General features: G+C 35.4%; 1 protein-coding gene across 8 annotated transcripts in view; it reads left to right on the top strand.

Moving 5' to 3' along the window:
- LOC126973077 (probable phospholipid-transporting ATPase IM) overlaps nt 1–15,386 on the top strand; it is a 144,373-nt gene that overhangs the window by 92,449 nt on the left and 36,538 nt on the right. For all 8 annotated transcript variants that reach the window (XM_050820205.1, XM_050820203.1, XM_050820204.1 and 5 more), the window contains 6 exons: nt 1,521–1,726; nt 5,763–5,893; nt 10,407–10,606; nt 12,065–12,283; nt 12,962–13,070; nt 14,644–14,783. In XM_050820205.1, the coding sequence (XP_050676162.1) occupies nt 1,521–1,726; nt 5,763–5,893; nt 10,407–10,606; nt 12,065–12,283; nt 12,962–13,070; nt 14,644–14,783 (1,005 nt within the window). The remainder of the gene's footprint in view (nt 1–1,520; nt 1,727–5,762; nt 5,894–10,406; nt 10,607–12,064; nt 12,284–12,961; nt 13,071–14,643; nt 14,784–15,386) is intronic.

Here is a 15,386-nt window from a genome sequence, read left to right as displayed (position 1 = left end):
ATAGTCAATGAGATGAACGGTAATACAAGGTCTGAGGCAAGTTGTTACATGTAACAACCTACCCCGAAAAATTGTAACAACCTGCCCCATGGTGTGTTTTTTAATTAAAATTAAAGCCGCCATTAATGGATATCAATAGCAGAATAAAACGCTATTACAAATTAAAACTCGATACATTATGAACGTTCGAGGTGAAAAGAATTTAGAGAATAACAAATATAGACGGCAGGAATCAAAAATTTCGTAAAAGATTTTGTTACGTACTTGATGGAAATCGAGACACGTGCACACAACCTAACAGTTTGCCGCTCGGCGGGTCACTGATTGTTTTTTTGCAACGCACGATGTTATAAGGAAACAAATGAGTCCACTTACGTCTACCAAAGAGTTGAAAATCCCGGTAAAAAATGCGTGTAACTTCTTACCCCTGTAACAACGTGCCCCCCGCTCCCCTACTACAATATTAGGAACAATTTACACGGAACATAAGTTCGTTTTTTTGTAATATGCAAAAGTAAAGTTAGGTTTTATCGTTCACACTAGACGTCGCGAACGACTTCCGCACACGCACGAATTCCGCTTGGCTAGTGTAGTCATAATAGAAGCTATACCTACAAGAAAATTTTTGATTGAATTTTATATTCAAAAGAGTTAAAATGTATATTAGGATACCTACTAGTTTCCAAGTATTACGTATTCTTGTTTGCCAGATAAATATTATGTTTTAAAAGCGTGACTCAAATAATGGAACCGTAATACACAAGTCACGGCTATTTTGTTTTCGAATACAATATAAACAAAAGTGATGCAGTACATTCATACTAATTTCATTTTTGTGTTCAACATTCAGCGTCAAGCTTCAGTTATTATTCAGTTTTATGCAGTCAAGATAAATCATTACAATCTACCATTGAATAAAACGCAGTTTACACTTACCTTTTCATGTGCAGACTCGGAACAAACTTATCATCTATGTAATTTTTCATCAATCGCCTTATCTTCCCATTTAGAGACCAAAGAACATTTGAAATTTACGAAATACTATCTTCATATTTTTCTTATTATAAATATACTTTTAAATAAGTATTTTAAGATATTTTAATATCTTTTTTTTTGCCTACAATAATTTTTAGTATATAATATAAAATTATGTTTAAGTGAATTTATGAGAATTATTTCAACTGGGCAACGAACACCGATTCAGTAGTTAGTAGCGGAAATTACGGCGCAACCAATTTTTTACAAATGTCCGCAATGCTAGAAGATGAAATAAACTTGAAGGCGAAAGAGACCTTCCGACTATTAGAAATTATTATTTTTAGGTGTCAAATAAAACACTCTTTGTTGTATTAAATAATCAACTCATAACGATAATGTTAGAATGAAATTGTAGTGAATGCTGAAATTTATCGTTTTTGCTAAATTGACAATTTTATCGTAGATTTAACACGCAAGGAACTTACAGTTCATCTTAGCACAGAACATTGCGATAAATGTCATGGGAAATATTTTTTTTGCAGCAACGTCACCAAAACGATTCGCAAGTGAACCACAGGAGAGCCAAGACCCTCCGCAATGGAAAGCTCGTCGAGGAGAAGTGGGCGTCTGTTCAAGTGGGTGACGTCATTCGGCTGGAGAACGACCAGTTCGTCGCGGCCGACATCCTGCTCCTCAGCAGCTCGGAGCCTAACGGTCTCTGCTACATCGAGACCGCCGAGTTGGACGGGTGAGTTAACTTCTACTACTATTCACATATCACACTACGACGTCCTTTTCAATGTGCATTGTTTTGTGCATTGATAGTAAATGAGTTTATTGAAGCCTTCCTTCACCTTCAACTTTCATATAACTTTCTTCTACACTAAAACTGAAATGCTACATCTGATATTATTTTCTGTGTTTAATTGAGGCAAAACACGGAATAAGTAATGAGACGACTGTTGGAAAACGGACCCTAAAACTATTCTAGTCTTCGATCAACAATAGCAGCATTCTAGTGTAATAATTCCACATCTAAGTACTATGACCCTGAATATTTTGAATCGTTTTTTACCCATTCTGCACCCATTATCCATCAAAGCATTTTTCATTGAAGAAACCTATAGATAATATTTAACACTGGTGAAAACAGACTTTACAAGGTAAAAGTAACATAATATGAAACCTCTTGTCTTGTCTGATGCACCTAACTGATCATGAAACAATTAAACGTAACAGTAGGTATTATAATATCGTCCTCTACCCAGTATAATTCAGTGCACGCCTTAAATTTCGATCGATCGAATTTATTCCTCGCCATCCAACTATTCTGACGCATAGAAACAGCCTTGTTACAATTTTTTAATTGCTGAAGATAACAAAACTGCGATGCAAAGGATCTTTCCGTGAAATACTTTTTATAGGTCTTTCTACCATTGACAGGATATCCTCAGTGTGAATAGAGTTGGAATAGGGCGAAACGCCGGAGATCTTTTGTGTTTATTCATTGATCAGTAAGCTTGTATTATAATTGAGTCCATCTTATGAAACAAGCACTTCGGGCGATAAAGGAAAGCTTATAGATATAGAGGGCTTGCGTCTTGGGTACTAGAGATTATTCAGCGATTTGATCTAGCCTTGCCTAGAATACCGACGATTATGTCCAAAACCGACGATTATCTCCGAGATTACGGATCTCCATTAGTCGCGGCTCTAGGTACCAACTGGCTTCTTCTACTCGTACTTACCCTTAGGTACATGCAAAACTTATTCTATTCTTTATATTAAATTATGACCCAGTCTAAGCCTAATAGCAAAAGCACATGATAGGGTTATGTATGGCGAAAACAGCGGCGGTCTGGTAGCGAACATATTCGATGGTAAATCGCATTATTACTCTTGACATCGTACCGTATTACAGTAAGGGAAGAGACGAGCAGGTCGTTCACTTTGCCTTTAACGCCTTTACAAAAGGTTTAATTGACAAAGCTATCTAAAAAAACTAAATAACTACGCAAATATTGTTGATAGTGTCTTTTAATGTTGTTTTGAAATCCAACTCCTTTCTTTTTCCATACCATTGTAATTATAAATACATATAATAATTCCACTTGTATTATTATTGTGTATGTTCACGCGTGCTTGTAGTTTTATAGGGCGTCAATTATTAAATAATACATTCGACTGAACAAAGAACACTGTTGTAAATATAAGCTTGGTACGAGTTCAAAGCTCAAACAGACCATTTGCATGTACAAAACATGGTTTTCCTTTTTGTTGATATTACCACATTTTATGGAATTGCTGTGTTTGCTGTTTGTTAGAAATGAGTTGTCCTCAATTATTTGACACTTCTTTTGGGGTCGAGAGTGTAAGCTTTAGATTTGATCGAGGTCGCCGTTATATTTTTCCCTTTTGTAAACTCGCTAGCGAGATATAATCTACAATCAAGACTCGAGTACATTGCGACGTGCTGACCGTTGGTCGAATATTGTCTTAAACTTTCACACAGGTCATGGATTCGATTCTACCAAATTTCTTTAGATTTTCTATTTGATATTGTTTTCTGATATTCTTATAATATAACTTTGTATCAGTATGACTCGTCAATCTCCATGCCTGCTGGTCCCTACGAATTACAATATGTAATCTCGATTCGAATAACTAGCTTAATGCTTGCATTAATACATAATAGCTTTAAGGGTAAATGTATACACTTTTATTATAAAGTCCCAGCCACTGTTCAGGCAGTATCTATAAATAAATTTAAATGTTTTATAAATAAAATGGCTCTGTCGTAAATCATATTACTCCACAGCTGAATATCTAAATGATCGGACAGCCTGGGCTAGTCCCAGGCTGTCCGATTATGATTATTTTATAGCGATAGAAATGACTGTACAATATTGTATATTTTTATTAAAAAGAGCGCAAAAATAGAACGCTGGGAGAGTTTCTTGCGCCGCTTCTTCTCTCTCAGAGCGCCATTTGTTTCCGATGCGGTAATAGTATCTAGTATATTAGAAATGAGATCAAAAAGAATTCTAAAGGAATCAATTTTGAGAAAATAAATGCCTTTTATGCCTTCATTAGTGAGAGAGATGCGGTGTCCATGACAAATGAAAGTCCAAACAATATTTTGTTTTTAAAGTAATACCCCTCACCTGTAGGATTAATACACAAATAAAATTTGAAAAACAAAATTTTATTAACGATGCGGGATTCAAACCCACGACCTCCGGCGTTCCGTGCCGGTGCTCTAACCAACTGAGCTAACCGTTCGAGTACCGCCCCGCTATAAAATTCTGTTTGCTTTGTTCATCTTTTAGGTTGTGGCTTCATCTACAGGATTTACTTTACAGTTGATAACCTGCTCAACCCCAATATTTCCTGAAATATGATGCGGTACTCGAACGGTTAGTTCAGTTGGTTAGAGCACCGGCACGGAATGGCGTTTGTTTTTCAAATTTTATAAATGAAAGTCCGCTGTCTCTGTCTTCTCCCAGAGCAACCAGCTATTACAGTACATGTATTTCGTGGAGTGCTCGTATAAGCCATAAATATCACATAAGAGTTCAAATTTGAAATAGATTCGCTGTGATAATCATCCACACCACACCTATATAAGTGAGACCTAACTCAATTGGCTGATTTGATAAAGGGGCCGGTCTAAGCAATAAGTACGTAACCACATACCATGTTTGTGTATCATTAACTGTTGACTTTGTTTCTTTGTCTTAAATCAGTTTTAGCCTTCATTTGCATTTTGCGTGCTGTCCTCGTGATCAAACAATGCAGATTTTTAAGGACTGCGTGCGTACGAAATTCCATAATCAAATAAATAAAAATTCTAAATTACTATTGTATTTGAACTCAATGTTTGAATCGTGAGTTAATATGAAAATCCCATTGATGGAAATAAGTTTTCGTATTTTTAAATTTTTAAACTGTCAATTCTTACATAATTCTAAATCAGCCTCCGACATAGAAGCATCAAAATAACTAAGTCGGTCTAGCTGTTGTTGAAACCGGCTACAGCATTCTCAATTTATTAACATAGGTACCAAATAGATCTATATGTTTAGTACAGGTTGGTAGAGACGCCCGTATAATGATATATTTTGCTGCTGGGTCTTATCTGTAATAGCTCTTTTTTATATTTGTTATTAAAATTCCCAAAGGTCCAACTGGAACCTTTACTTAGAAACCGTTGTCCATCCCCTTTGTTCGCCTGTCTGTAAGCAGAATGTATCTGCCGCAATATTTACCTGAAATTTTTACAAAATGTAGCGCTGTAATCTGAAGTTTTTTTTAAAAGACCATTATTCGGTCTTTTGGGAATGTAATACGTGTCACCATAATATATTTTTTTGTACCTACGTATTAAAATAACGCCGAAAGAATTTTATAGTATGATGTTTTGCGGAATTTTTTTCTTGCGGCATGAAATTGAAACCCATTACTTTCCTATAGTACGAACATGAGTTAAACATAATAATAAATGCCCTTCTAGAAATGCGGGCACAAGGAAGCCCCATTCATCTATATCAGGGAAGGTTAGGATTATGTCCGTCGCAGTATCTATCTGGGAAATATCCGTTAGAATTTCGTCTGGAAAAAGTAGCTGCCAACTTGCATCTGATGGCATGAAACTAAAGTGGGAACAACAACGTCCACTTGCAACAAAACTCGGCGAAGTAATGTTCGTCGGCAGGCTCAATTATATCAGTAATTTGTAGAATATTGGAAAAATAAAAATATATAAATATGGACATTTGTTTCAGGGAGACGAATTTGAAGTGTCGGCAGTGTCTTCCGGAGACGGATGCCATGGGACAGGATGACGCACAACTGGGAGCCTTCGACGGTGAAATTGTCTGCGAAACGCCCAATAATCTACTTAATAAGTTTGACGGTAATCTTCTTAATGTTATGCATATGTTAAAATAGTAAAAGAAAATGTGGCAGACAATATAAAAAAAGATGATGATATCAGGCAGGTTGCTGGCATAACATGGAGTAGAGTAGCCAGAGATAGACGAGGATGGAGGAGGCCTTTGCCAACTGGCAAACGGACTTACAGAAAGTAAAGAAGTACCAAATACACGAATGATTTTAATTGTAAAGTACATATAAACCAGTGCAGTAGTATTACGATACTCAATTGTAATATTATTGTCATATATATATGTGTATATACCTATATATATGGGCTGTATTAATAGTAAAATTTTATGCGGTTATATAAATAGCTCCGATTCTACATAACAAGTATCACATGAACCAATATTACTGTACACGTAAATAATACTCTAGCACCTGGTTGATATCAGTTTTTCCAGTAAAATCCGCATATGATTATAGAAGCAGTAAGGCTTCTAGATTTATAACTTACTGCGACGGATAAGTGACCGCGTGTTGCAGTCAATATCATTGTGAACTCTTTTTGTTTGCCTTTGAAACAAGTGTTAATATAATTTTAGATGGAGCCTTCCTACACATCAATTATTAATTGTATGCTTTTTGAAATATTTTTTTTATGTTAAAGGGGGTAATCGGCCAAGCGCTTCTTCTGGTTAAGTCTTATGAAAACCAATGCTTACTGCAGTTATAGTAGTGCAATAGAAAGGAAGAGAGAAAGAAAAATGTTTATTTGTAACGTATATTACTATTAGTACATGTAAATTCAAAACACTTAAAAAAATCAAATTTAAAGAGAAACAAAATTATTGAATATTATTTTCTGTAAGTCGCAAAGTGGTCCCAACTCAGCATGTTTGCTGGTTTGAAACCAGCGCTGGTCTGTCATTGGGCCATTTGATAGACGTCGCCTTAAAGATAAATATATATAAAGTAATAAATTATTTTAGCTTGTAAAGTAATAGAAACAAATTTTTTGAAGTTGACCCAAGATTTTTGATACTCACAGAAACAAGGGAAGTCGTCAGTGTTGCCATTTTCATATATTTCAATTTGATTTAAAATTGTTAGTTATTACAAACAGTTCGCTCTGCACTTTAAGTCTTACTGTGATAGCGGACATCCACCCATAATCACTCGCAATGAGCAAATTCATCAGATCAGGTTTTTAGAGTGATTTCGCGCTCCCGAACGTCATCTGTTTATTTCTATATATTTATGCCTGGTTAAAATGTAACAACTAACTTATAATGTGATCGTTAAAGATAAAAAATTTGCTTAATTCACACTACAGCTTTTTGCATAAATAACAACCCTAGTTGTAGGTAAAATAGTCCCCAAACCCGGCGATGTAACAAATTCACCTAATCGCGAGCAACACTCTTTCCTCCGATAACTCACGAAATAAAGAAGAAATGTGCGGGCTCACTGCCACCGTCAGTTGAATATATTATAACAATTTTTAAAAAGTAACAAATTTTGTCTTTTATAGTGGTAAAACACTTGTATTGCGACGCTTTGTCCCTGTCATCGATAGCTTAGCCTTGCTCTATCTAAACTGAGTCCATATTCTATGTCGTGTTATTATAATCTTGCAACGTTGAATGCATCGAGCGTGTATTCAATGTTTCGTAACGTGCGGTAATTCGCGCACAATAGTCTGTGTACTCAGTGAGAGGGTTTTGTTGTATCACCTGTTTGTACTACAATGTCTATCTTGTTGTCAAGAATGCTATGATTGTATGATTTAACGTGAGCACATAACAATATATATGATGACGAAGGAACTGTATTGTTTTTAAGAGGTGTGACGTCACAATTGTTGACTTGCTGGCGATCACTCATAATTAGATCATCGAAAGAAAAGTGCTCTATTTGATCACCTTCGTGTATTCCACGGGCAGCGTTACAACGTCCCAGAGAGGTCCGTACCGTACGACAGACCGAGCACGAATGCCTCGATTGCCGACAGTAATGCCGTATTTATAGGGCTCGGCGCACGTGCAAGTGTTTTCAATTCATGTTTTTTTAACAATAATTTCATTTTAACTAAAATTGTTAACCTGAATTATTCTCGTTTTTATAATAGGTGTGTTGTAGTATATGCGCCGAATATATACTTAAGGTTTTAATGCAAATTTGTTTGTTTCATATTTACGGCATTTCCGTAGTGTGAATATTTTCACAAAGTCTTTGTAAACTAGCTGTGGACAGTGTGTGTAAGATGGAGTTTTGCATTTGATTCATAAATTTCTTTTGTTTCATAAGAAATCTTAATATAGCTTAGGATTACAGTTTGGTAAAATGATAAAAGGATTTTTATTGATTTAGGCGTTACTTTGTGGAAATCCGTAATTATCATGTCGCATTATTGGGCATGCTCAGGAGATGTTGACTCGCCGAACTCTAGAACGCGACTCTTCAGGATGCCTCGTGTAGAGGCGAAACACGGATCGAATTGGTAAAAGACAAATCTTTGCGGAATTAATACTTAAGTAAAATCATAACATCATAAAATGTAAACACATAATATAGCCAAACGGGCGTGCATAGCGGGCTGGATATCTAAAACCGCATCGTTTGTAGACTGTGTGAAATGATTTTATTTGTATACTAGCAATGCCCCGCGGTTTCACTCGCGTAGATACCGATCTCGTATCGAAAGTCTTCTAAGTCAGACAGTCTATAGATTTATATTCGTTAACATAAAAGATTTATTTCAGTTATTATTTTATTATTGCATTATTTTCTTTAGATTGACATTTTTAAAATCGTTTTATCTTTTGAATGGAACATCCGATTATTGTAATTTTTGGAGACGGTGTCATCCAAGATAGGTTTGTTACTACATACATAGTTATAGGTGAGATGTGCTTGAGTTGTGAGGAGGCGAGAGCGGGTTGCGGCGGATGGACACCGATTCCAAAAATAACAATAATCGTAACTAGAATTAGATTAATTAATTAGATTGTATAAAAATATGCAATTATTTTTATACTTTTTAGTGCACATTATATGTATTGTTTTGGAATAGTGTTTTTGAAGGCGGTTTTTTGTTTGTTAAAAATTGTTATCTACTTTAAAAATCTATAATAGTAGTTCTAGTGGCATAACTACAGTACACAAATAAAGTTTGAAAACAAAATTTTATGAACAATGCGGGACTCGAACCCACGACCTCTGGCGTTCCTTGCCAGTGTTCTCCCAACTGAGCTAACCGTTCGAGTGATGTATCGTCATAAAATCTTATATGCTTTGTTCAACTCTCAGGTTGTGGCTTCATAAAATTTTGTTTTCAAATTTTATTTGTGTATTAATCGTAGAAGTGAGTGTTATCACTTTTAAAACATAACAAATTGTTTATAACTACAGTAGTTGTACATTTAGTATCACAGATGTATTGCAGATGTTAATACTTTCTGCAGAACATTTTATCGTTGTATCATCAATAGTTTCCGCAGTGCACGAGATGACAGGTTTTTTACGACTCATTTTTTCACACCTTGGGTTATATTACTGCATTTTATAAGGGATCTCTATTTTTTTTGAAAATCTAATATAGTCTTATGTCACTCAGTGAAGGTGCAGCTTTCTAATGGTGAAAGAGTTTTTGACGGTCCAGTAGTTTTTTGTGAAACTTTAGAAACATACATTCAAAATCACAAATGTTTTCTCTTTATAATATTATTAACTAATTAATTCACACAGTATACAGACCCGAAAGACGAACTGCTTTATTACAAGCATGAACCTTAACAAAATGATTAAGTAGTATAAATATTGTAATAGTCTTAAAGATCGAATAAAAATCACGCATACGAGCACTATTTGGATAAATTTATATTATAGGGTAAGAACGTGGGCATATCACTACTTAGGGTGTTCAATGAACTGTATAGGAATATCTCAAAAGTAAAACATACAACAACAACATTGAGTCTATAGATGGTGCAGAAACATCTAATGCCGGTCCAGATTACTTAAATTAATGTTAAGTCTCATGTTCATATTCTTTAAAATACTTTCTGTTATACCTGGTAACTAAGAAACACTGAAACTAAACAATCGAGATGCCCGGTAGGATCCAAAAGATGCTTAAAATGCTAGTGTCTCTACCAGTGGCAGGCTCCTTTGCACAGGAAGCCGGCTAGATTATTGGTACCACAACAGCGCCTATTTCTACCGTGAAGCAGTAATGTGCAAACATTAGGTAGGTACTGTGTTTCGGTTTGAAGGGCGCATAGCTAGTGAAATTAACTTAACATCTTAAGTCTCAAGGTGACGAGCGCAATTGTAGTGCCGCTCAGAGTTTTTGGTTTTTTAAAGAATCCTGAGCCGCACTGCATAGGGCGTATAACGCGCTGAACTTCCTGCTAGTCTCGACCCTTATTTTCATTAAAAGAAAACGTATAATCGGAGGCAATAAACCTTGACATAACTGGCTAGTCTCGTTGACTGATTTTGTTCATATCATCTCATAGTAAGTGTAACTCGGTGGTCGTTGACAGGTACGCTCAGCTGGCGTGAGCAGCACTTCTCGCTGGACAACGACAAGATCCTGCTCCGCGGCTGTGTGCTGAGGAACACGTCGTGGTGCTACGGCGTCGTGGTGTTCGCCGGCAAGGACACCAAGCTCATGCAGAACTCCGGCAAGACCAAGTTCAAGCGCACCAGTATAGATAGGCTACTTAATTTTCTAATTATAGGGGTGAGTTTCAATTTGTAAATTGCTCGTTTTTAATACGGAGCTATTTTATTTAATTGTAATTATTTTATTTACAAATAACAAAATAAAAGAAGGAAAAAAAATACGGTTTGCACTCCCGGAGTGTCGGTAGAAGTGACAACTTGAACGTTGTGCATTTTTGAATATTTTGGAATGGTTAGGGAATAATTTTGCACGAATAACTTTATTTATCAGTATCAAACTACTTGCATTTATGCAGTTAAATAAAATATTCATTTATTGCGCTATCAGACACAAAAAATGTAATTTATATTACATAACTTTATTTTAATTTAAAAAGTTTATCTTCCAGAAAGATCAACTTCCATCCGTAATTTCAACGACTGTCTTACGAATTTTAGATCAGGCCACGTGTCCTGACGCGAGTTTAACATTTTATACCCATCCCAAGAAAAATGTCGAATGCCGCTAAACAAGTTTTCACTTCAAAAATAAAAGGCTACTCCTGCTAGCATTAATACTACGTGCGTCTACGTTTTTTAGCTTTTCGGTATTCGCTAGTTACTACTGGCAAAAGCAAAGGGAGCACATGCGAATGGTCACAGCCAATCAACATCTTTGTAAGCCAACACTCAGCAGTTTTAAACGTCGCTGTTATGTTTTCGCTTCTTAAAGTTTCATAAAAAGTAACGTATAAATTTGACGTGAATATTTACAAATTGGTGTTCTTTATACAACTTACCAAGTTATAATCGCCACGCCATGCCAGAGGCTGGCAAAAAACGAAGTAGGTATTATGAATAATTACCATTAACTTTTGATGTTTTTAGTACCTATATTTAATTATTTAATATATTTTAAGTATTTAATTTTACTACTTATCGAATTGAAGAGGTACAACCTCTTTGGAACCAATAAAAGTAAAAACTGGTTGGTAAAGCTGATTTGATTTAAAAAAAAGAAGTAATTAGAATATCTTTTGTATCTTACAAATGAATGTCATTTGGTTTCCGATTGTCCGAGCGTTTTGTCGAAATTGGAAAAAAAAAATGACAATTCAAGATGCTGGCTTCGAAATAATTGTGATTTAAGGTTGAGGGATTATCTGAAAAGACGGATTCGAAGATAATTAATCCTAAGCCACTGTATTACAGGAACTTTTAGGTGTGCAGGGTGAAGGGTTTTTTAAGAAAGGAGTTTTAAGTTAATGAAAAAGATATTCCAAGTGTATTACGCAAAAATGCGTCTATACCTAAAACGAAATAAAATAAGATTTAATAAAATTTTAGGGCAACATGCCTATAGCGTGGCTATTCAACGAAATTTACTTCCTTGTCGAGCTATTCTTGGAAGATAATATGAACTCATGTTCATGTATAGGTAGTTAAATGCGCTATTATGTTATAGTTGGCAGGCTATTTTGTCACCAGCTATACTATATAATAGATGAGAAGTGTGAGTAGCGTGGCCGTTGTTCAGATAGTGCTGTTCCTGCTGTCCATGTGCGTGTTCTGCACGGTGGCGTGCGGCGTGTGGGAGTGGCTGGTGGGCCGCTACTTCCAGGCCTACCTGCCCTGGGACACTCTGGTGCCGGCTGAGCCCGCCTCCGGCGCCACCGTCATCGCCTTCCTGGTCTTCTTCTCCTACGCCATCGTCATGAACACTGTCGTGCCCATCTCGCTCTACGTCTCCGTCGAGGTGTGCCCACAATTTGTGCTTTCATCACTTACGGCCGTTCCCAATATACTATCCACAGATAGAGATAAATTACTACCTTCTATTGTCAGTAATTAGCTGTAAATAATCTGAAGCTGTCCCAATATACCCGATAAGTCATTCTTATCGCCTTATATTGGGCCGCGCGAATTGCAATTTCCATACAAACTTCTATCGCTGGTAAGCTATACGTCGTCCGATTGACAGACAACGTGTACGGATAAGGTGAGTTACCGTCGATAAGATATTTACAATAGACAGAATATTGGGAACGGCCGTTATACGTATGGATAGTCTATGACAAAAATAGACAAAATATACTGAGCGTTAATAATATCAGTTACCAAACGCGCCTTATGAATAATTGTGCATACTACATACATTTATATAAAAAAATATCTGGAGCGTCACTTTAAATAAGTCAGAATTATGGTCTCACTATTACCTTCAAACTATCTGCCACACACATAAGGACATTCAAATGTGACATCTTATTGATAACAACTCCTTTTCCTTATTTTCATTTGTAAAAAAAAATATAATCCCAATTGTATTACAGTTTTCATGTAGGTACTTACTTCGTCACTTCCATAGAATCTTTTATTAACATTCAGAGGCTTTGCATTGATGAAAATTCACTTTATCAATTTATGATTGCAGGTGATTAGATTCGCGCAGAGTTTCTTAATAAATTGGGACGAGAAAATGTATTACGAGAAAACTGGAACCGCCGCTAAAGCGCGAACCACGACATTGAACGAGGAGCTCGGTACGTCGTTACTTTGTACAACTAAATTATTAAAAAGGACTCAAAATTAGCTTTTTCCTAGGCCCATCTTTATTTCCGTTACGTTCTATTATGTTGTTTGAAGTAAATGTTATTTTAATCAATATTTACATGTTTTTTTTCCTCTATAGCTCTGTGACAAACAAAGACCGCACCCAAAGGCGAGCTAATAAATATAATTGAAGCGAAATCACTCAACGTTCCTCGTTTATCATCAAACTAGAATGCGACTCGTCCCTGTTACTCGCGAACAATGACATTTAATTTCTACCCACAACTTAAGGGATTAAAGTTCGCGTGAAGCGTTCATTTTTATAAAAGCAAAATGTAATGAAAATAGTTGAATCATTTACAAAATTCATATAAATAAATTGAATGAAAATGTACAAAAAGGACACGCAAGCTAGATAACCTCACGTAAAGTTAATTTTATATTTTATACGTGATGCTGCTTCTAAATTTAGGAAGTTTTTGGAAAATAAAATTAGAATACAATATAAGGGTCATATGACATAAATTTTTGAAAGCAGCATCGTAAGTTCTGCATTGAAGAGATAGGTTATATAATATTCTTTAGGAAACGTATTGATAGCTACGTTAATTATATGTTAATTGAGTAATATTGTTTTAAAGTTAATTATTATTTAAGAACACGTACATGAAATGGTCATTCTTTCACTGTATCGCTAGATTGCCATACTGTCTTTAACACACAAATCAAAATTTGAAAAACAACAAAATTTTATGAACGATGCGGGACTCGAACCCACGACCTCCGGCGTTTCGTGCTGGTGCTCTAACAATCGGAGCTAACCGTACGAGTGACGTCTCGTTCTAAAATCTTGTATGCTTTGTTCAACTCTCAGGTTTTGTTGTTTTTCAAATTTTATTTGTGTATTAATCCTAGAAGTAAGGGTTATCACTTTAAAAAACATAACAAATTATTCTGTCTTTAAACCAACTTTTTGCTTTAATAAGTATATAAATATTTAAGAAAATAATCAAATCTATTTATTTAAATTTCATTTCAATTTAAATTTAAATTATTAAACAAAAATATGAAAGTATCCATACAATATACCGTATAAGCTATGATATTGGCAAATCGTGAATACCTAGTCAAAATCGGTCCCGACTTTTCGCAGAAAGGCTAAACAGACAGTTACAGAAAAAATATATATTGGTATTGTGTGACTTCTATCAGGCCTCAAATATATTCTTGATTTGTTCAACACCTGCATCCGTAATTGAATGACCCTTATTAAAGCCCTGTAAATCAACTTAGGGAGCTAAGTTAGGTATACATTTGGCTTTTTGAGACGGATGCAAGACAACGTTGTTGTTAATACGATATACGTGCTAAAACATAACATAAATCCTAACTATAAATATCCATGATTCAGACACAAACAATCCATATTCATCAATTATATGTTTGCACCTGCCTAGATTCAAACCCAGTACCTCTAACTTAGAGGATAAGGTAACAAACCACTGGGCTATATGGGTCGTCAATTTTTGTTATATACACTAATCATACTCTTTGTCCTTCCAGGTCAAATCCAGTATATATTTTCAGACAAGACGGGCACGTTGACACAAAATATAATGACCTTTAACAAATGCTCGATCGCGGGCGTGTGCTACGGAGACCTCGTCGACGAGAGCACGGGCGAAACCATCGAGCTAACAGATGTAAGTGCATAGTTAATTCATCTATTCACGGTTTTTACAATATTATATTTTATATGTACTCAAACTGAAGCGATTGCCGCGCTAAACGTAAAGTTCAAACCCATTCCGCGAATTCCCAACAAAAATTTAATATATTCTTCGAATAGTTGCATTATGTAATTATTATGCAATTTGAAATTGAAATCTTCTAGTTATATTAATAAGACTCAGATCCGATCAAACACCATTAAATAAATTTGCAAAATGGTCAGAATTGTGTGTGTTTGGTACAGTTGTAGAAATATGTATATCATCCTTTTTACAACTTTCAAATTGTATGTTATCTAAAACAACTAGAATTAAAAGTCAATGGCATAAATCGCTAATATCTAATAGCTCATTATGAAGATACAAAAATAAAATTAATTTTGAGTTTCTTATTAATAAAATAATAAAAAATTAACAGTAACAAAACGCATTCTTATGAGCTTGTTATTGTTATAGGTATCTGAGCGAACGAGCGTTCCGTTTCCCGCGCAATACGCCTCCGTTTGAGACTTCCTTTACTTTTATTAGTATGTCACTCAACATTCATAGAGATCACTGCGTACTGCATGTAGAGTG

This window comes from Leptidea sinapis, chromosome 28, assembly GCF_905404315.1.
Source record: "Leptidea sinapis chromosome 28, ilLepSina1.1, whole genome shotgun sequence".
Taxonomy (NCBI): domain Eukaryota; kingdom Metazoa; phylum Arthropoda; class Insecta; order Lepidoptera; family Pieridae; genus Leptidea; species Leptidea sinapis.
The sequence above is the reverse complement of the archived record's forward strand: the minus strand, read 5'-3'. Positions and strand labels throughout refer to the sequence as shown.